We start from the raw sequence: 22,468 nt of genomic DNA on the forward strand, positions 1-22,468 counted from the left end.
TTAAGAATTGTAATGCAAAAAAAACCAAAGTACATGTTTAATGGCATAAATTGGCGTAAACATACTTTATATACAGATACGAAAAATTGTGCTCTATATGTGTAATAAGAATTGTAAAGCATTCCACTGTTGTCGTGTATTTAAAAAAATAATAAAATCAATAAAAAATAAAATAAATCAACCAGATAGGTACACATTTATATGTCTTGCCTTTCTTCCATCTTTCTTTTTTTAGACAGGGTCTTGCAATGTTCCCCATGCTGGCCTCAAACAAGATTCTCCTGCCTCAGTCTCCTCAGTAGCTGGAATTAAAGGCCTGAACCACCACACATGGCTCAGACTGATAAACATTTAAAGTCTGGTGGTACCAAGAATTGATGGAAAAAACAGTATTATGTAATAGGCTCCTCTGGAAAACACTTGAACATTTTCTAATAAACTGGACAGTAACCACCCAAGAATTCTGCTTCCAAATGTGGTCCCTAAAGAAACTCTTGCATATAAACATGAAGCATTTTCTTGTTTGTTTACAACAAGTTGTTGAAGCAAGGAGCTGGTCCAAATGTTCCTCCACTCAAATAAATGGTGATCTATACCTACAATGAAATACTATATAGTAATGAACCACAGCCACATCCTCAACACTGAAAAGATTCTCTTTAGTTCTTTCAAAATGATGGATTTTCATAATGTTTAACTTTTGCTTTCATAGTTTGAACTCAAGTTTGTGTCTTGCTACACATCCATATTTCAAATTGTATAACGGGAGATGTTGACAGAAACTGGGCTCTGAGTCACTGTAAAGAAAGGGGCCTAATTTTGAGTCACGTCTAGGGCACTAGAATAAAATGTTTTGGCATAAAGCCACAATGCCAGGGTACTCCTCAGATTTTCCAGAGACCACTCGTTTCTCCCTCCTCCCTTCACATTTTTTTCCCAGTTGGAGTTCCTCTCGTCTTCATGTTCTGGATAAGAAACAGAACGTCCCCGTTGGGTTCCGTGGCCCTACATTCCCCAAGGCCCGCCAATCTCTGATCAGAACAACCTCCTGGGACGCCCAACTCCTAACCCCTTTTCACCCGCTCAGGTTCTCAAAAACCATGACCGTGACAAGAGAGGGCTGGTTTCCACTTCAACACTCCTTGGCTCTCTGAGCCAAATTTTCAACTCTACACAGCCAGTCGCCTCATCGGTCCGCGCAGCCTGAGACCTCAGGCCAAGAAATCCTCGAGTGACTTTATTTCGGCAAAATCAAGAAAAACGAAAAGCAAAAAGAAACTGCAAACACTTCGCAGCTCGGCGCTTCAATCCCACCCGCCGCTCTCGTCCGACCCGCAGCCCAGCTCAGTCTCGGGCCTCGCCCTGACGTCATCAAGGCGCCCGGAAGTAGCCGTCAGGCTGGAGACGTCACCCGGTTGCGCCGAGTAAGATCACTGCTTACCAGTTGCTGGGAGGAGGCTAGAGGGGAGCTGCTGGGTCAGGATCATGCCTAACAGGGAGAGCTTTCCCGGGCAGCAGAGGCTGGTGGGCTTGGGGTGAAAGAAGCAGGGCAGATGCAAAATCTGGAGAGCGCGGGGGCCGGGCGGTCAGTCAGTACCCAGACTGGCAGCATGACCGGTGAGTGCCGGGGTCCCTGCTTCTGCCACCCCGCCTTTGGCTTTGCCTTGCGTCCCTGCCCGGATTGAACTCCGGTTCCCTGCCTCCGCTGCTCGCCCGCCCCGCCGCTTCCGGGTGTCTCGTCCCCTCCGGATCGGCTGCTCCGGCTTCTCAAAGCACACAAATTCTAAGTCGCGCTCATTTCCCGCGTCCAGCCTTGTTTTCCTCGAAGGACCAAGAGCTAGGACCCCAGGGGCTGAAAAGCCCTTCGCTTTTATCTTGATTCCCAAAATAGCCGCGCGTGACGCTTTGCCATTTTTAGTGCAGTGTTCTGCTCACTGCTCTTGAAGCAACCCCTCATCACTGTCCGGAGAACAGCCCGCTCCACCATCACACTCAAGGACTTGCCCCAACTTTTTTTGGATTGTTCCCATAACTACGTGTATCTGTTGTATTACTTATTTCTGCCGGGCGAGGGAAGAAGAGAATGGGTCCAACTTTGGAAAGTGTCGTGGGAGGTCGCCTCAAGTGAGGTTGTAGCGACTCCTGCCATAAAAGCTCTCCTCTTGTCCGCTAAACCCCTGCTAAAGCTACTAAGCGAATGCTGCTGTATCCAAGTGGCTTTGAGCTTTGTTCCTATTTTCATCTTTAGTAAAATTCTGAAGTGTTTGCCCTCTCCTTTGTAGGTCAAATGCCAAGACTTTCTAAAGTCAACCTTTTCACTCTGCTCAGTCTTTGGATGGAGCTCTTCCCAGGAGTAGAAGCCCAAAAGCAAAAATCTCAGGTATAATTTGTTTCTGTAGATAGTTTTTAACCCTTAGAAAAGTGACCGTCTCAAATTGGATTTTATTGCTCCAGTTGCTGTCACGCTTGAAACCAAACTCTAAGTAAGCCTTTAAAACTTCATGATAGTTTGATACTTGTAACTCATAGTGGAAGCAGTTCATCTTTCTGATCTAAAAACAAAATACTCTCTCAGACTGTGCCTTGTTTATCAGGTAATAATATTTATATGTTGGTTTTACCAATATTTTGTCTATAATACATAAATTATCACCCAGTCATATCCTTTTAGTGTTTTGGCTAGTTTTCTCCCACCAAACTGTAAATTGCTTAAAGATGGAGCCCATATCTAATTTTACTTGGCATCTCCTTTAGTTGTTAATCTGTTAATGCATAGTTTATTGTTTCATATAAGTCTCTTTTTTGGATTTTGAGAGATGATCAAAGCAGGATAGGAATATATAGTAAGAATAATCATAAAATCCAATATATTGGAAGCTAGTACAGCCTATATCATTTCCTTCTACTTCCTTTGGGATAACAAGGTTCTAGATTCTCATCATTTGTCTCCATGCTTGGAGTGGTGTGGTGGTAAGTTCTCACTATTTGGTTTGGTAATTTTTGATGTTTAGTGTTGTCATTAATTTTTTAGAGGGCCAAAGCCAACTTATAAAAACAATTTTAGGTTAAGCATTGTAAGAGTTTTTAGAAAGCAGTTAAAAAGGGCAGGGGGAGAAAGGGATTGCCTCTATCTTCTCACCATTCTAAAAATATCACTGTGACATTTCTCTTTTTTTTTCAATATTATTTTAGTTGTAGATGGACACAATACCTTTATTTTATTCATTTATTTTTATGTAGTGGTGAGGATCAAACCCAGTGCTTCACATGTGCAAGGCTAGTGCTCTGCCACCGAGCCACAACCCTAACCCCACTGTTAACACTTTGATACTGTTAACATTTGGATACTTTTCTTCCAATCTTTTTTTAAGCATAAGATTGTTTTCTACTCTTATAAAATTGTGATTATTTTCTGCATTGAGATTTTCAAATTGCCAATAATTCTGCTGAAAATTTGCTCTAGATTTTTTTTTACAGAAAAGCTATAAATACTTAAATTTCCACTTTACTCTTAAGAGGCCATTCAACACCACCTTTTTATTTTTTGTTTTGATTGCCTTCTTTATTGTGGCTGAAGTTGTGTGGTTAATGCTAGAGATAAAAAGAAGAAAAAAGGGGCTGGGGTTGTGGGTCAGTGGTAGAGTGTTTGCCTAACATGTGAGGCACTGGGTTCGATTCTCAGCACCACATATAAATAAATAAAATAAAGGTCCATTGAGAACTAAAAAAATGTTTAAAAAAGAAGAAAAGATATGGTCCTTATTTTCTAATGTGGAGAATAATCAGGCATTTAAATATTAAGATACAGTTATATGATGGAGCCAAGTACAAAATATAAGCGAAGATGCTAACAAGGTTTAGAACCAGGCACAACATGAGGAAGTGAAGGAAGGATTCCACAATGAAGGTAGGATTTACACTGAGACATAAAGAATGAGTAGGCATTTGCTCAAATTGGAGGTTACCATGTAAGTAAGCTTAGAGGAATGAATTTGTGGTCCTCAGCCTGAGAGTGAAGTTGGGTGGAGGATGAGACTATAAATAAGCTTGGGAAGGTAGGTGGGAATCATGTTGTAAAAAAATCTATGCATTGGGCTGGGGCTGTGGCTGGGGCTCAGTGATAGAGCACTTGCCTACCATGTGTGAGACACTGAGTTCAATCCTCAGCAACACATAAAATAAAGGTATTATATCTATCTACAACTAAGAATTTTTTTTTAAAGATGTAGGCATTGCAGAGGAGTTTAGATTTTATTCTGTCAGTATCAGGATTGTATTTAGGAATTTTAATAGGAAGTAAGGGAATTCATCTCATAATAAAATCGTGCTTCCCCCCTATTCTTATGGGAAATATTTTATAAATAGTAAAACAGTATTTAAAATGTTATACATTGTTATTCTCTATTTTTTTTTTAGAGAGAGAAAGAGAGAATTTTTTAATATTTATTTTTTAAGTTCTCGGCGGACACAACGTCTTTGTTTGTATGTGGTGCTGAGGATCAGAACCTGGGCCGCACGCATGCCAGGCGAGCGCGCTACCGCTTGAGCCACATCCCCAGCCCTATTCTCTATTTCTTAACACCATCCAATACCCACCCTGATTTTATTAATGGTTTTGAGAAAGTTCTTCATTTCCTTCATGAATTTGGAAATTCCTTTATTTTTTCTACTTGTTTACAGCTTAATATTATTTTCTAGATATAGAAGATTCCCTTACTGTTTTAGATCTTTTTTGCAGATAAAATTTGTATTCAAGAGCCACAATATTAGAAGCAAATGTTTAGAGCTTTAAGACTTTAAACAGCACATTTTAGCTGAGCATAGTGGCACACGCCTGAAATCCCAGCAACTCAGGAAGGTTGAGGCAGAAGAATTGCAAGTTCAAGGCCAGCCTCAGCAACTCAGGAAGGCCCCATCTCAAGATGAAAATAAAAAGGGCTGAGGATGTAGCTCAGTGATAGGATCCCTTTGGGTTCAGTCCCCTGTATTGCAAAACAAAACAAAATAAAAAAGGTACATTTTAAAAACTGGACTTGTTAGAGGTTGAATAGTAATTTTAAAGAAGCTTTTTTTTAAAAAAAAAAATAATATCCAGATTTGATTTTATTTTAATTCTCTTTACACACACATACGCCCCAAAATATATCCTGTGCTGAAATTAAGTTCTTTTTCAACAGACAAGCACAAGTTTAATTAAATTAGTGAATAATGATATTTAAATTTCTATTAGGAAGGAAGTCATTGGCCAACTAATTACCAAACTTTGTTTGCAAATAATGTACACTCTACCATTTCCTTGTTCTTTATGGAGAAAGCTGTGAAGCCTAAGAAAATAACTGAGATAAGGCTTTCAGTTAGCATTTTGGTAAAAAAAAAAAATAGTAATAATTAAAGTTTAGACTTAAGGAACTTCATTAGTACAGGGTTTTATATAACTTTATATCTTAACAAAGGATTGAATTTATATTTCCGTGTTTCCCCTAAAAGTTATGACTTCTTCTTTCATCTGCACCATGGGAGTTTTTTAAAGGAAAGAAATCAGTCTTTTAACTATTTTATTTGGAGTCTTGTTTAGAAACCGACTTGAACAAACACCTAATCTATTTAAGGTTTTTAAATCAAAGGTCAGACATAGGAATAAGTACAAAGGGCATTGGCATCCAATAAAACAAAACTCATGCTTTAAGAATTCCAGCTGACCTAAAATAGAGTTGACTTGAACATTAGAAAGGTCATCAGTCTTACATCCTCATTCTGACCCTGCCCTGTGACTGTTCACTACATTAGTGTCTTCCCAGCTGTGCTGTAGCACCTGTGTCTCCTTGACCCACAGTTGTTGAGGTGGCCTCCACTTCTATTCCTCGCCTACAGGCTTAGGGACTCAGGTACTTAAACTAAGACATCCTTAGGATTATTCTAGCAGTGATAGTTTGGGTTAAATAAGCTTTTGTATGTTAGCTTGGGAACTTGACTGTCATTTTTAACATTATTTAAGAAAATATGTCTTAAATTTCAGAGAAGCAAATTTACCAAATGTTTAGAAAATCATTTTGGTTGGTTGTCAACTATTTGTTCATCTAATATCAATAAAGTAGAGGTGTATAGTAATTTCATTAGTTCTAATGTCATGACCATTGCAAAGAAGCAAGAATGACAGCGTGGAGAAGGGGTAAAATGAAAGGGAGTACATTGTGCTCCACTCTTTTTTTTTAATTGTATAAATATAAACTTAAGTCTTAATCTACATAAAAAAATTTTTAAATCATGCTTTTTTTTTTGTACTAGGATTTGAATCCAGGAGTGCTTTACCACTTAGCTACACACCCAGTCCTTTTTATTTTTATTTTAAGACAAGGTCTCAATCAGTTGCTGAGACTGGTTTTAGTCTTGCGTTCCTGCCTCAGCCTTCCAAGTTGTACATACCACCAAGCACAGCAGAAAATCATAATATTGAAACAATAGGAATATAGCTGAAGTTTATATATCATGAATGTTACCATCATATTTATACTTGTAGAATGATACCCATTTTTTGCCTTATTTATTTATACCTGGGATTGAATCCAGGGTCACTTAACCACTGAGCCATACATATCCCTTTTTTATTTTGTATTTGCTTAGGGCCTTGCTAAATTGCTGAGGCTGACTTTGAACCTGCGATCCTCCTGCCTCAGCTTCCCAAGCAGATTATAGGTGTGCACCACCACAGCCAGCACACCTGATACTTCTTTACCAATTACTATAGTATATTTTATCCATTTGAATTGCACATAGTCTTTATAGGGTTGAGTAAGAACTATTGAGAAAAAAAGATATTCTTTAAGCTAAAATAATAAGATTATTTTGATTATTCTGTGTTTCACTTTTGCCATATAAAGTAAGTTACAGAAGCTCCAAGATACAATTTGACATGTGATTGTATTAGAAATACTGTTTTTGACACTTCTACCAGCCTTTTGTCTTTTTAAAAGTGTTCTTATGAGTTACCAAAGTAATATATGTTCATTATATTATAAAATGGGCAGAAGCAAAAACAGTTCCTCACAGTTCTACCACCTAAAGACTTCTAACTTTTTGTTTGTTTGTTTTTGTTTTCTGCTTCTCAATCTTTTCTGTTTCCTTTATTCATTTGAAATCATTTAGTTCTGGATTTTTCCCTTTTCATTTAATGTAGGAAAATATGTGTAATATTGCATTGGGGCAGCAACCATGTCTAATATTTTTAAGAGTAGCCAAGGCTTTTGTAGCCAACATGCCTGGGTCCAGATCCTGGCTCCATCTCATGCTAGTTGTGTCTTTGGATAAGCTGTTTTACTTTCCTCATCTATAAAGTGGAATGGTACTTAATACATACTATTTGGGGTTTGTATGAGAAATGAATGAGGTAGTTCATTCTCGGTAGTTCAGTGTAAAGCTTTTAGTGCTCGGTACATATTATGTTATGTACTATATGTTTTTATTATGATTTTGATAAATTGCATGTCAGTTATAAATTTTTCCAGCCTTAGTGTATTAACTTACAACCATTTCCACACATAACTGGCGTCTGAGTTTTTCTTTGTTGTCAGATATTTACACCATTTATGGGTACTCCTTAAGAATTGTTTAGCGAGATAAACATTGAGTGTAAAAACTAAGAATTATGGGCTGTGATTATGGCTCAGTGGTAGAGCACTTGCCTAGCATGTGTGAGGTACTGGGTTTGTGCTGTAGTCTGGCTAGGCACAAAATAACCGAGCCACCACACAGCCTTGTAGATTCAAACAGCAACTCTTTATTCCTGAACTCTCACCGACACTCTACCCACACTTCCTGTGAACACACTGCCTCCACCTGGCTCCACGCCCCAATTCTCTCAGAACCCCTCGGGAACTCCAAAGGAGCGGGGCGCCTGAGGCAACAGGATAAGCCCTAATCCCAGCAGGATCCGCCCTAATCCTGGAGCCGCCCTATTCCCAGCAGGATCCACCCTAAACCTGGAGCCGCCCTATTCCCAGCAGGATCCACCCTAAACCCGAGGATCCACCCTAAACCCGGAGCCCACCCTAATCCCTGAGCAGGGTCACCTTTCAACCCAAAATGCCATGCATCATTCCTACTTGGCTATGGCTCTTAGCAGGTTTGGTCCTTAGCATCACATAAAAATAAATAATATAAAGGTATTGTATCTATCTACAACTAAAAAAATTTTTTTAAAAATTACCAGAAGTACGACATTAGTTACTTAGTTGGTCTTTTTGTTTTGTTTTGTTTAAGATTCCAGTCCAAATTAAGAAGTGATTGGGAGGGAAAGTAATTGTTTATGAGTTGTATGAGGGTAACACAATTAAAAATTATGTAGTAGAAATCAAACACTCTAAAAATGGCTGTTATATAAAAATAATTATTTCTCTCACTGGTTCATAATTTTTCATTTTAGTTCAAGTTATACTTATCTAAATTATTTAAGATTACCTTAAGTATAAGAATTAGAATAAATGCTATGAATTACTCTCAGATTTTGGGCTTCACCTTTCCATTGACTCTTTTTAGTCATAGTTCTTTATTTATGCCCATCTCTTTGTAAGAAGAAATATGTCCATTATGCTATTGGTGGAGCTGAATGTGGATGGCATGTTATCAGAACAAAGGTACCTTGTCAGGTATGAAGTAGGAAAAAGCTTTCACTTTTATTCTCAAATAACTTTCTCTCTCTCTCTGGAAAGAAAAAAAAAGAATTAGAATGACTGCAGCCAGCTGCAGTTGTCACACACCTGTAATCCCAGCAATTAGGAGGTTGAGGCAGAAAGATCACAAGTTCAAGGCAAGCCTCCCCAACTTAGTAAGACCCTGTCTCAAAATTAAAAAAAAAAATAAAAATAAAAAGGGCTGTGGATGTAGCTTAGTGGTAAATCAAACCTGAGTTCAATCTTCAGTACCATAAAAATAAATAAATAAGAAATAGAATGATTACATTGTTTTCTCATTTTTTCCCTATATATTTCATATTTCTCTCTCCCAGCTCTTTCCATTGTGTCCTTTGGTCCGTTATTTTTATGCTAAAAAATACTTTTCCAGAACAGAACAGAGGCAGTATAGCATTATAGATAAGATAGTGGGTTTGGGGCTAGATTCTGGCTTACCCCTTTATTAACTATGTGACTGGAGTTGACTTATTTAATCTCTCAGCCAAAATTTCCTCATTTGTAAAGTTGTGAGAATTAAATGAAAAAATTTAGAGACTAGTACATGGTGAATACTCAGTAGATGTTAGGTACTCTTATTATCACTTACATTTTTATCACTGCTACTATCAGCCCCAGCCCACAATTCACTTCCAGCCCCATCACTTCCTCTGCTTCCTGTTTTGCTTAAACAGAAAACTTATTCCCAGGACTTGTATTTTGGTGGTATGGCATATTGAACCCAGCAGTGCTCTACCACTGAACTATATTCCTAGCCACCCCCACCTTTTTTTTTTTTTTTTTTGGTACCTAGGGATGTTTAACTACTGAATCACATTCCTAGCCCCTTTTTTTAATTTAGAGACAGAGTCTTGCTGAGGCTGGCTTTGAGCTCTCCATCCTCCTGCTTCAGCCTCCCCAGCCACTGGGATTACAGGCATGTGCCACAACGACTGGCCCCTAACCCTTTTTGTATTTTTTTTTTTGGGGGGGGGAATGAATTTTTATTTGGGCTTCTCACAGTGGTTAGAGCCACTCTGTCTTCAAAACAGTCACAGCACAGGAAATGCGTCACTGAGACTGCCCAGAAAAATCTGACCAGCTGAATCTTATTGCTTAAAATACACATATTCACAATAACTGACAAATGGTGATGTGCCTCACACAGGAATGTGTTAGCATTTGCAAATCTTCCGACTGTAGCACCAAACCCTCCACCAATCCGTTCCTTCTCATTCATCTGGAAAACCACACTCAACCTAGGCTCTCTGACCCCCTGACTATTCCTTCAGTTCCCTGTCTCCTTCTCTGAGCAGGAAGCCTCCAGCAGCCGTGGCCAACCGCGGCTTACTAGTTAAGCCCAGCTTGGCCACTGTGCTTCTTCTCAGACCTTCAGGGTAAGATGCTTCAGTGAAGCCAACAGTCAATACTCAGACCGGCTCCCCGCTGGGGAAAGAAACCTAGAGGGTCAGATTCATCCATTTGATCAGTTAAATGAAGAAGGATTCATTTTGGTAAAACTTGTTCTCCTTGGAGACACTTCAGTGAGTTGTCTGTGATTTCCAAAGGAAGGTGGAAGGTAGGCATCTGAGGGCTGCTGTGCTGTGGCACCCCTCTGGCCACACGCCAGTCCTCCTGTGTCCACTGAACTCAGCAAAGGAAGGACTGTGCTGTGGCACCGTGGAGTCTGCCAAAGCCTCCTGGCAATTCTGGGCAGGCTGATGTCTGGGCCACAGCAAGGCCAAGCTTGTCACTGAATAACCAATCAAGCTTCTGTGTGGAATTCCACTTTTGCTTTCTGTCTCAAATGGTTGTAGACACCCTCTGGGGGCTGAGACTGAAGGCAAGGAGTAGCGGAGGGAGGCAGACAGGTTCAGAGCACGCTTCCATTAACAGGGACAGGACACAGCCTCTGAGTGTCCACGGAGCAATGTGCAAATTGCAGTGATAAGCAGAGTGGAACCTCTACCTTGAGCGCAGTATCTCAGGCAAACACAGGGGGCGCTGTCGACAATGCTGCCAAATACACTCGAGTACACAGTCAGACGTTTGTTCGGTAAACAGTAAATGCATAAAATAAATTACCTTGAGAGGGCCATGTTTGCTTCAGACGTGTGGTTAACGTGAGCAGGATGGCTGCCATTCAGTATCTTCACAGGAACACGGGGTGTGGGGCTCACACACACAGGAGACACACACACACACTACAGGTCATTCAAAGTCATCGTCTACAGACTTCACTTTGTTCCACATGAATTTTGGTTCTGTGGAATTCAAACAGACACTCATTCACCTCACAGCCTTGGATTTGTCTGTCTATATATATATATATATATTTTTTTTTTTTTTTTCCCTTTTTTACTATAACATCAATGCTTAGCCTGAATATCATCATTCAAAAGTGGGAGAAGAACCAAACTTTTCATATGAACAGGGATGGATGGGGAATGTTAGTTTTAGCTGATTGCTTTCTCCTTTCAGAGTTTTCCTATCAAAGCTCAACTGGTTGTCCAAAACCAGATGACAGTAATAAGGATCCTGTGGTCCTTCTGGAGGCTGCCTCCACCTCCCACCTAGGCCACCAAAACTCCTTACATAGGTTACAGAAAAGTGAGTCATCCGACCCCCATGGGCTAGGGACAGGGAGAGAGCATGAGAACCACAGATAACCAAGGGATTTCTTCCAAGTGGTCAGTTTAAAACAAACACACAACAACAAGAGACTTATTCAAAATCAAAGAGAAAATACTGTGTGAGAACCAGACTACGGGGCTGCTTTTCCCAGGACCCACAGCTTCCTCAGACCCTCTGTTCATAAGAGTACAAGGAGATACAAAGTCCTGCAGACCATGTGCTAGGGATAGACAAGGACACTGGTCACCTGTGGGCACAGACCAAAGGGCAGAGATGCAGGAAGCTGCACTTCTCTCCACTCCCAGATTTAGGGCCTACTGCTCAGAGCTAACCCACTCCAAGCCCACACACAAACATCTCCCTCTGGCTCAACTGCAGCCACATTCGTGGAAGGCTAACCTGGGAAAGCACAAACTTCCCTTGTCCAGAAGAGAATTCTTGCAAGCCCACTGGTAAGGTTCTTGTTTCTAGCTGGCTTTTGTTGTTTGTTTTGTTTTGTTTTGTTTTTAAACAAAGAAAAAGCAGTCTACTCTTCCACACCTGAGCCTGCTGGGAAGGAAGGGGCCCCTCCAGGATGCACAGTGGTACATTTTCTTGTCACCTGGAATTTGAGAGATCAACAAGCCTCCTACCAACCTGTCCACCAGCTCTCATCCTCCCACAGAATCAGCTCAACTCTGGCTGTGCAGACACTGGCAGCTACAGCTGACAATCCCTAGGCCTCTGTGGCTTCCTTCTTCAACCAGGGCTAAGAAGGGTTGCTTCTGCTGAACTGAGACACAACAAAGTTCTCTTAAAGTAAAACCAGAGCATAAATCCACTACATCACCAAGAATCATTGCAGGACACAGTCCCAGTCCCCTTCTTTGGGGGCTTTAAAACACATCTCTTTGACCAAAGCAGATAGGTGAGATATGACTTGAAAGGGGGGAAGAAGGGGATGAGGAATGAGTCATGGAACCAACTTCTCAGCCCTCCACTGCCGCAGTCTGTCTGGGCACAAAATAACCGAGCCACCACAAAAGCCTTGTAGATTCAAACAGCAACTCTTTATTCCCGAACTCTCACCGGCACTCTACACGCACGTTCTTGGAAAATACACTCCCTCCACCGGGCTCTGCGTACCAATACTCTCAGAACCCTGCGGGAACTCAAGGAGCGGGCGCCTGAGGCAGCAGGATACGCCCTATTCCCAACAGGATCCACCCTAAACCTGGAGCCACCCTAATCCAGCAGGATCCACCCTAAACCCAGAGCCACCCTAATCCCTGAGCAGGGTCACCTTTCAACCAAAAATGCCATGAGTCAGTCTTACTTGGCTATGGCTCTCAGCACTCCACAATACTGTGCTTTTGTGAGGGAGAGGCACCCACACCCCAAACTGTACTTGGAGATGTAGGGAAAAAGCAGGAGAGGAGAAGGGAAAAAAAAGTGGCTGTACCACTTCCTCTGAAAGTCACTTAATGCTTCTCTCGTGAGCCTCCCTTACCCTGGTTGCTTTGCCAAGTTTCCGGGCACAGGCAAAGCCTACTCTAGCTGGGGGAGCTGCTGCTCTGGGAGTTTGGCGAGTCCTGCTCATTGATGGTGTTGAGCAGCAGGCACACAGGCAGGTGGGAATGTCCAGGCTCTCGAGCCTGCTCCTCAGAGGGCTGGCAGAGCCCTTCCTCCTCATCACCAGGAGGCCTCACGTGGCAGCTGTCACCGAAGTCCAGGGGCCCATCCAGAGCATCATCAATGAGTGTGGTGAACTCTTTGAAGTCATCGTCATGATGGCCCCGGTTGCACACACACACCTCAATGCCTGAGTCACCTGTGAAGCGGTGATGTCTGCCAGGTGTCTTGTCTTTGCTATCGGGGAGCACACTGCCATGTTCAGAGCTGGAATTTTTCAGTAGCTCCTCCTTACATTCTGAATCCTTGTCCAGGAAGGCCGCTAGGTCTAGCTCCCCCAGGCCAGCCACTGAGCCACTGGGCTCCATTCCGGGGGCTTTGGTGGCTGCTCGGTCAGCTGGCACGTCAGAGGGCTCAGGATCAGCAATGCTTGGGGGTCTTGTGCTGCTTCTGCTGGGCACAGACAAGGGGCTGCTCTGTGCCCCCTGGGAGCCCCTGGTAGGATCAGCACCCGGAGGGCTGCCACCTGCAGGACCACACTGAGGAGGCAGCTGCTGCTGCTGCTGTAGCTGGAAGGCACTGTACGGTGGGGGAGGAGTTGGAGGTCGGTTCACCACTTCCTCATAAGGAGGTAGTAAATAGTTTGGCAACAACCTGAAGTAAAACGGCAGTGCTGAGTAATTGTGGGCTTCCCGGTAGGCAATCAGGTTGATTTCATGTTGCCGCTGCTGGGCCTGAAGGCGGTGCTTGGCTCGGCGGTGGTGGCAGACACAGCAGCAGCTCAGGATGATGATGATGGTCCACACCAGCCAGAACCACCAGAGTTCATTGTAGTAGTTGGAGCACTGAGACTGTCCACAGCAGTGTCCTGTGTCACAGATGTAGCTTTGATTGTTGGTACCCACACAGGCTTCCTTATCCTGCGGGGGTTCAGCCCTGACTGACAGGGGGCTGGGCAGTGCCTGGAGGAGCAGGAGTGCCATGCCACCCAGGAGCCTTCTCTCCATCCCCCTCCTGCTCCTGCTCCTCTGCCACAGCTCCGCCACCTCCCTCCTCCTCCCTCTCTTCTTCCCCCTTTTTATATTTTGTTTTGAGATGGGATCTCACTAAGTTGCCCACACTGGCCTTGAACTTGTGATCTTCCTATCTCAGCCTTCTGAGTAGCTGGGATTATGGGTGTGTGCCACCACACCCAGAAGGACATAGTTTTTGTTTTATAAACTTATTGGGATTGTTCCATTTCTGTCATCCAGTACTTGTTTCACAAGGCCAAGGTCAGCATTCATCAAGTTCCCATTCCTACCTCAAAAATTTCCCCCAATTTGTTAACTATCCCATTTTTCGACTCACTGAATTCTACTATATCATCTTGTCTGTGTTTATAAATCATAAGTTCTATGAGGGTTGCATCTTGAGCAAGTAGGTCTATGGTTGACCTTTATCTAAAGTCTTTGGATCCTGCCTCAAAACTTTGTTTCACCTTTAATTTTCACTTTTAGAGGAGACTTAAGGACATCTCTGTATTAGGTTTTTATTGATGCTGTAATGAATTACCACAAAGTTAACTAAAAAAAAATTTATTATTGTACAGTTCCGGAGGTCAGAAGTCCAAAATGGGTCTCATTGTAAAATCAAAATGTCAGCAGGGCTGAATTCCTTCTGGAGGCTCTAGAGGAAGTCATTTCCTTGCCTCTTGTAACTTTGGAGACTACCTGTATTCCTTGGCCCATGGCCCCTTCCATCTTCAAAATGAGCATTGGCCAGTTGACTCTCAGTTGTCTCACTTTGCCTTCCCTGCTTGCCTCATCTGCTTACTAAGACCTTTTAATAACCTTGGACCTACAGGATTATCTCCCCATCTCATGATAAATGATTGGAAGCTTTCATTACATCTGTAACCTTTATTCTCTTTTATCATAAAACATAATATAGTCACAGGCTCCAGGGAGTGGGACAAAAGATCTTCAGGAGCCATTACTCTGTCTACTATAATCCATATATAATACCTTTGCTACATATTTCCTTATCTTCTCAACTCTGATGACCTACCTCTATTCCAACTTAGTCATTCATAGCCATGGGCCACCCTTTGTACTTTTCCATTGCTCAAAAGTGCCTCAATTCTGAAATCTTAAACTATAGAATTTTTCTTTCTAGTCACAATTTCTAATATTATATAAAAATAGCCAGGGGAGATTATATAGGCCTTATTTACTATGTTAAGTGTAGTCTGGATTTGATCCTAAACAAAGTGAGAAGTCAGTGCAGAGTTTCATCACAGAGAAAACAAATGAATGGTCTAAAGTCAAGGAAACCACCTTTTAAATATGGAAATATTGGATTAATCATATTAATTTTTCCCTCTTAATCTGATTTTAATTAGGAAAATGAAGAAGACAAATGTGGACCCTTAGGAGATGATAAAGAGATGGCCAGAGAATCTACTGACAAAAAACAGGTAAACCATTACCATTGTTACAAAAAAAAAAAATTGTTCATAATAACAAAACAAAAGGAATAATATAAAGAAGGATAAAAGACCCTCTTACACCCAAGTTCTCCATTTCTACTTCCAAGGGGGTTTCTTAATATTCTTCTAAAAATATGTGCATATACAAACCTATATGTCTGTCCTATTTTTAAAAAGTCAAATTTGTGATATGCTTCTATATCTTGCTTTTTTAAATTTTTCAAATGTAACTCTTAATACCGTCTAACATTAATTCATAGAAATATGTTGAAAAACATTCTCCTATGGTTCTCTCAAGTGCCTATATATCTTGGTGGTTGTGTCAAAAATGCAAGGCATCGATTGCTCTTTATGTAGGTCATTTCTTAGAGTTGTGTTTGCAGCAAGCAAAATTGAGGGTTTAGGTAATGTCCCTCTCAGGGGCAAAGAGCAGATCGGATTACTGTTGGCTGTAAAACATCAGAATCCCCAGGCTCAGTGTCCCCATCCTATAACACAAACTGGCAACTATCTGCATCACCTCCCATGGGACTTGAGGGCAAGATACCATCACAAATAAGATGCTCATACTGCAGTACTGTGAATAGTAAAATCCTTTCTTTCTGACCCAAGAGTTTCATGTCTTCTAAGAGTATATATGAAAGAATAATAGGTTAACATATTAGTTGCTAAGCAGATTAAAATCAAAGGCTAGACTTGAAACATAAACCTTGTTCTTTCTAATATTTCTTAGTATTTTCTTTTTACTTTATTTTTAAGTTTCCCAGAGATTCTGATTCATTGGTGTGGAATAGAGACTAAGCATGTATATGCTGAAAAGAATTACCTGGGTGATTCCGGTGTACATTCTGGATAAGATTTCCCAATTTGTTCTTTGAGTGAGTCTCTAAAATACCCAAAAAGAATATAGAAATAATTTCTCAGAATATTTAGATGTTTGAGAAACATAAAGGAAAAAATAGTGAATCACTGTTTTAAGTAAATGTAGTAAATACATAAAACAGACTGTCCTCTTTTGCCCATGTTTTAATGTAAAACTCTGTGACTAGGATTACATAGACGACTTGCCAAGATGTTAGTGAAGTGAAGCAAAATCAAGATCCAGAACAGTGATTCACTGAAAAGATTCAGTCTTCTGGGAGTTGCAGTAAGTGGAAGTGTCCAAATGGAATGCAACTTAGGCTTTTATTTGTTTTGTTTTTGTTAAGTTTGGGATGGAAAAATCTTTGCCTCAAACTTGAATATTTTGGCCTCAACTAGAAGCAAAATGAAATATATATTCATTCTTCCTGGAGGTACAAAGAATTCTAGGGGGGAAAAAAAGGTGGTAAACTTGGCAGAAAAGATTGTTCTGATAAAAAAATAACTTGATGAATATGCTTCCCTTTACTTAAGTAACAATTTTTAAAAACATCTTTTGTGGTCAAAATTTCTGGTTTTATTTCTGTCTAATTAACTACTCGACAATTTAAAGTTAACATCATTCAATTCAGTTGCAGCCACTCCCACTGATTGTGTTAATTTGGTTAAACAACATGGGCTCTGGTACCAAGAACTGGGGGACAGTACTGGGGCACTTTACCACTGAACTGCATCCCCAGCCCTTTTAGTTTTTTGAGACAGGATCTCACTAAGTTGCTAAGGCTGGCTTTGAATTTGCAAGTCTCCTTCCTCAGCCTCCTGAGTAGCTAGAATTACAGGCAGGGGACACCGTGCCTGGTTGGTGCTAAGATTTTTTAATAAGGCATCATCAGTTGTTTTCTAAAGTGACCAGTTTTTAAACAAACTTGATGGAAGTATTCAGAAGTAGACGATAACAAACTTTGTATTTAAGGAACATAAGATTCTAAAATAATATGGAAAGGTAAATTTGAAGCTCATTTTAAAAGCTAATACAGACAAATCTTTCATATTTTAGGTGTATTCTTAGATGTAGGTTTTATAAATGTCTTTGTAGTTTAGGAGATGGTTGGTTAGCTCAGAAAGGGAATTTCATGAAATCTCTATTCCTTTTTTCCAGGCATTTCACAAAATATCCTTCCTAATTCTGAACGCTTATACTAATAAATCAACTGACACTTGACTGTTTTATTTTATAGTACTTTGGTCTTATCCTTAAAGTGATTTCAAATATGTTCTGATAGGGAATCAATATAGAGTAAAATCCTTTTGGAAGGAGGTGGGGAATAAGGGACACCCTATCTTCAGCCCAAGTTCCTCTCATGTCATGACTACATTCCCAAACCCAAGGATCAAGTTTACATTCCTTACTATAGAATTGTCTTTATTTTTGTTTTGCTGTAAAAACAACATAGACTACTTTGTGCCTTAGGTAGAACTGATTTTGTTTTTTACTTCTCTGTTTTATCTGATTTTTTTTTTTTGTACTTATGAGGATTGAACCCAGATCCTTATACCTGCTGGTCAAATGTTCTGCAACTGAACTACATCCTCAGCATGCCCCACTGCCACCTTTATTCTTTTTTATTTTGAGGTGGGATCTCCCTGAGTTGCTCAGTCCAGTCTTGAACTTGAGATCTTCCTTCCTCAGTCTCCTATGTAGCTGGGGTTATAGGCACGCACCACCTTGACTAGCTGTTTTATCTAATATTAGTATTATTATATGAGCTTCTTTTTCACTGATATTTTCGTAAGTCAGGGTACTTTAGATTCTAAGTAGCAGAAAGTCTTCACTCAAAGAGTCTCATTAGAACTCTAGAATCCTAGGTAGTGTCCAGCCTGCACGGCTTAATTTCAGGTCAGCCCAGGCCCCTCTGGAATACTGCCAAGGAACTCACTTTGGCTGTCAGTTCTCTTTCCTGACACCTGACAGTATGACTTTTGTTTGTGTTTTATAACTTACCTATATAATCATAGTAAGGGACCCAGATACATGAGTCTATCATAGTGTTGAAAAATCTTCAGCCAGTTTTTAGGATGTTGAGAATTTTCTTTTTTTTCAGTGATGACCTCTCTTTCATTCTGCTTTTTACTATCTGTGAATTCTTTTGGAAAGTTCTCTGGGCTTGATTTATCCATGTGTAAAATGAGAGGGGTTTCCAAATCTTTCCTTTTTAACATCTAGAAGCTTAATACCTAGTAGTCCTAGACTGGATGGTGTAAAAACCAAGTGAAACCAACTTGGTTCCTGCCCTTTACTAGGTTAAATTGCATTCATCTTTCACTAGAATAAAATAATGATAATTTGCACATTTAATTGTTTGGTTAGTAGAGCCTCAGTTTTAAAAATTTCTGATCTAAAGTAAACACAAAATTTCAGAAATTGTTTTGGACCTAATGCAAAATGTACTTTTGAACAAACTATGTTCAGATAAAGAACTAATCAAAATTTTCATTTTATTAATAAATCAAGTATTATGATAATCATGAGTTATAATTAATAACTTCTTATTTTGTATCTCACTGTAGGTGAAGAAAACTGGTCTTGTGGTGGTGAAAAACATGAAAATTGTTGGTCTCCATTGTTCTAGTGAAGATCTACATGCTGGGCAAATTGCTCTTATTAAACATGGGTCAAGGCTGAAAAACTGTGATCTTTATTTTTCCAGAAAACCATGTTCTGCTTGTTTGAAAATGATTGTAAATGGTAAGTGCAGATAAGGCTTTGTTGGGGATTAGGAATAGATCTGAGAGCAAACAAGGGAACAAATTGCCTAAATCTCACAGAGATCATTTGGAAATACTGATGTATGTCTGAAGACAGTTTGAGACACTGTGCAAAGAGTCAGAAAACAAAGATGCTGTCCTCAACTCTGTCCACTAGTCAGCCTAATGACCCTCAGTGAATTAGTAGACTAGTGCTACTATCTCTAAGAAACCCTAAGATCTCAGTGGTTTAATGTATTAGACATCACTCCTGTCATAGCCCAGGTGTTGCTGAGCAACAGGCAGCTTTTCTCTGTGTAGTTGATTCACAGGCCTAGGCATCTTCCATCTTACTACTGTTGTCATACCTGGGGCTTTGAGTCCTCTGAAGCCAGAAGAGGAAGGAAAGAGTAGAGAAGGCATAACTGCTTTTAAAAGCACAGGCCTCAGGAATGTCTGGGGGTACAACTCAGTTGTATAATGTTTGCACAGTATGCAGAAGACTCAGTTCAATCCCCAGCGCCACCAAAATGAAAAAAAAAAAGTTTTAAAAACAAATAACTAATATGGCTCCTAATCCTTTCCCTCAGGGTGTTACTTGGAGACCAAAATAACAATTTAATGAATACATCATCTAGTGTCCAATGATTGATATATGCTGTAAGTGATAAAATGATCTCAGAGGTGAAACTGATCCCTGTGGGTTGTCATGTTATGTAAGTTTGGGGCTTAAACTGGATCCTGATAGGTCACTCATACAGGAAGGGGAACTCATGGGTGGTCAGGAACAGCAGTCTTTGTAGCATCACTCAGTTGTAAGAAGAAAAGTCCAGTATTTGAAATGAAAGATTATTACTAAGAAAATAGTGACAGATGGCTTATAATGGTAGATTGGGGCTTTAGTGGAGAACCTTGAAAAATTACATAGCCTCTGAGCTTTATCTTATGGGACAGAATTCCAGGACCTGTTTTTTAACTGTTTTTATGTACATCCAAGTCTTAAAAATACTGATCAGATCTATGTTGAGGTTGGTGCCTTGAACGACACAAGGAAAAACTTCCAGGAGAAAGGTCATGTGGTTAGGAGCTTCCTGGCCTGCAACAAGTATTGCAGGCCTTCAGGTATGTTAAGAGCGACTCTGTAGTCTCTCCACTCTAGTTCCTAATAGAGAAGATAGGTATCACAGTGGTCATGGCTTTTTTTCCTCCTTTGCCCAGTTAACCAGGCAAATTGGACATTCATTTAATCATTTATGTTCAGTTGACTTATGATTCCCATTATAGATGATATGCAGCTATTAAAGGTTTTTGAGCAAGATGAAACATGATTAAATTTTTGTTGTTTTTACAGAATTGGATCAGGGAGAAGTTAGCTTGCTTAGCCGACTGATTAGTTCAGATGGTGACATTGATATAGAAAGGAAAGAATGTGAAAGAACCAAAATATGTTGACTGATGTGTTCTAGAGTCAAGGGAGAAGAATGAATAAAAGAACTGCCTGTGCTAAAAGCACCCCTGATCACCTCAGAGCTAAGGCTTAGAATCGCAGGGGAGTGCGAGTCACTCACTACAGCTTCAGTCTGCCAAGAGAGAGAATAAAGTGTGGAAAGAGACCTAGGATGCATTTATGCTGGTGATAGACCCATAAGTAAATAAAATTGCTCTGTTGGTTTAAGTTTACATATTAGTTATCTTGGGAAGGTGGCATGGTTGAACTTATGCTGTAGCTGAACTCCTTTAGTTCCTATCACTGTTACTTCCGGTTAAACCAAAGCAGTCATTTCCTAGCACGGTGATTCTCCTGATGGTCTACAAGGTCAACATATTTTCACAGTAATGCTACATTCACACTAAAGTGACCAAAACAGTGGTGAGTAAAACCACTGTTGCTATAGACGAAGCAAACTGCCCTAGCAGTCCTTATGCTCTTTACTGCACAAAGAAATAGTTTCACATAAGAAGGGCTTTTATGAAACAGTAAGAGTCATTAATTTCATTAAATTCTAATCCTGAATACACATCTTTTTAATATTCTGTGTAAGGAAAGAGGTCTTTGTTATAAAATACTTTTATTACAAACCTAATGTGAAGGTTGCCTTAAGGAAAACCACTTATGTGACTGTTTTGAGTTGCAAACTAAAATGATTCATTTTTTTCATGAAACACCATAATTTGACAGACTATGGTTATTAGCTATTTTGCCTCAAAAATGAAGTGAACCTGTCACTTTCAGGAAACAATTGACATTATTTGCTGCTAATCATAAAATTTGAGCATTCAAAGTGAAAATTGGAATTTTGGAAAACCATATCCACCATTTTGAGCTTGACAACTTCTTGATATTTATACTCTTAGGATGAGATTGGTGGTGATAGTTATGGACTTTTTTTGAGTATTGTAAAATCAATATCACATTTTCCAAATGACCAGTGCACAAAACTACAGAATCATGCATGAGTAAAACAGCCATTCTAAGTACAAGACAGACCAGGGTATAGATACAAAAAGTTTGTTGATAAGGTTTCAGATTTCACATTCTAATCTTTTTTTTTTTTTTTGGTGGTGGTGGTGATGGTGCAGGCATCAGGGATTGAACCCAGGGCCACCTAACCACTGAGCCACATCCCTACTCTTTATATATTTTTTAATTTTGAGACAGGGTCACACTAAGTTGCTTAGAACCTCACAAAGTTACTGAGGCTAGCTTTGACCTCACAATCCTCCTGCCTCAGCCTCCTAAGCCATTACCTGGGATTACAGGCATGGGTCACAGTGCCTGGTTTGTAACTAGTCTTTAAGGAACTATTTCTTGTCAAATATTTACAATAGTGTCAAAAAAGAATGTTTACAATTATCTAACATGGCTGTTCAAATACTCCTTTTTCAACTACATGTCTGTATGAGGCAGAATAATTTTAATATACTTCAGTGTAAACAACCTGTTGGCAACAGATTGAAAGCAGAAGTGAATTTGAGAATCCAGCTGTCTTTCTATTAAGCCAAATACTAAATACATTTGTAAAACTTCAATTCTGGGCTGGGGATGTGGCTCAAGCGGTAGCGCGCTCACCTGGCATGCGTGCGGCCCAGGTTCAATCCTCAGCACCACATACAAACAAAGATGTTGTGTCCGCCGAAAACTAAAGAAAATAAATATTAAAAATTCTCTCTCTCTCTCTCTCTCTCTCTCAAAAAAAAAAAAAAAATTCAATGCCATTTTTCTCACTAACTTTGGTTAACTTGGAAAATAGTTTCTTATCATAAAACTGTTATGTATATTAATGACTCTTTTTGTTATTTTAAATGAATTAATAAATATTTTTAAATTTTTAATAAAATAAATATCAAAAGATGCTATCCATACAAACAAAAACTCTTTGGAGTCCTCAATAAAGGGATCCTAAGATCAAAAAATTTGAGAACCTCTGCTATAGCACTTACCAGTAGTATTGAACATTTTAAAGGTGATTCATCTTCCCTTCTT

At 40.0% G+C, this 22,468-nt stretch overlaps 1 protein-coding gene and 1 pseudogene across 4 annotated transcripts in view; one reads left to right on the forward strand and one right to left on the reverse strand.

Annotated features, from left to right (window-relative positions):
• Positions 1–1,417: 1,417 nt before the first annotated feature.
• The window catches only part of Cdadc1 (cytidine and dCMP deaminase domain containing 1), a 49,122-nt gene continuing 28,071 nt past the window's right edge, over positions 1,418–22,468 (forward strand). For 3 of the 4 annotated variants that reach the window (XR_011707386.1, XM_027928719.2, XM_071611510.1), the window contains exons 1-4: positions 1,418–1,617; positions 2,283–2,380; positions 15,292–15,366; positions 18,808–18,985. Coding sequence is in view for 3 of the 4 variants with exons in the window: in XM_027928719.2 (XP_027784520.2) it covers positions 1,554–1,617; positions 2,283–2,380; positions 15,292–15,366; positions 18,808–18,985 (415 nt within the window). In the remaining variant the exon portion in view is untranslated. Of the gene's footprint in view, positions 1,618–2,282; positions 2,381–15,291; positions 15,367–16,427; positions 16,526–18,807; positions 18,986–22,468 lie in introns of those variants that run through there. The other variant, XM_071611511.1, reaches the window with a different exon arrangement.
• On the reverse strand, positions 4,641–13,927 carry LOC114087347 (WW domain binding protein 1-like pseudogene; annotated as a pseudogene).

The sequence above is a fragment of the Marmota flaviventris genome, chromosome 4 (genome assembly GCF_047511675.1).
Source record: "Marmota flaviventris isolate mMarFla1 chromosome 4, mMarFla1.hap1, whole genome shotgun sequence".
Classification (NCBI taxonomy): Eukaryota; Metazoa; Chordata; class Mammalia; order Rodentia; family Sciuridae; genus Marmota; species Marmota flaviventris.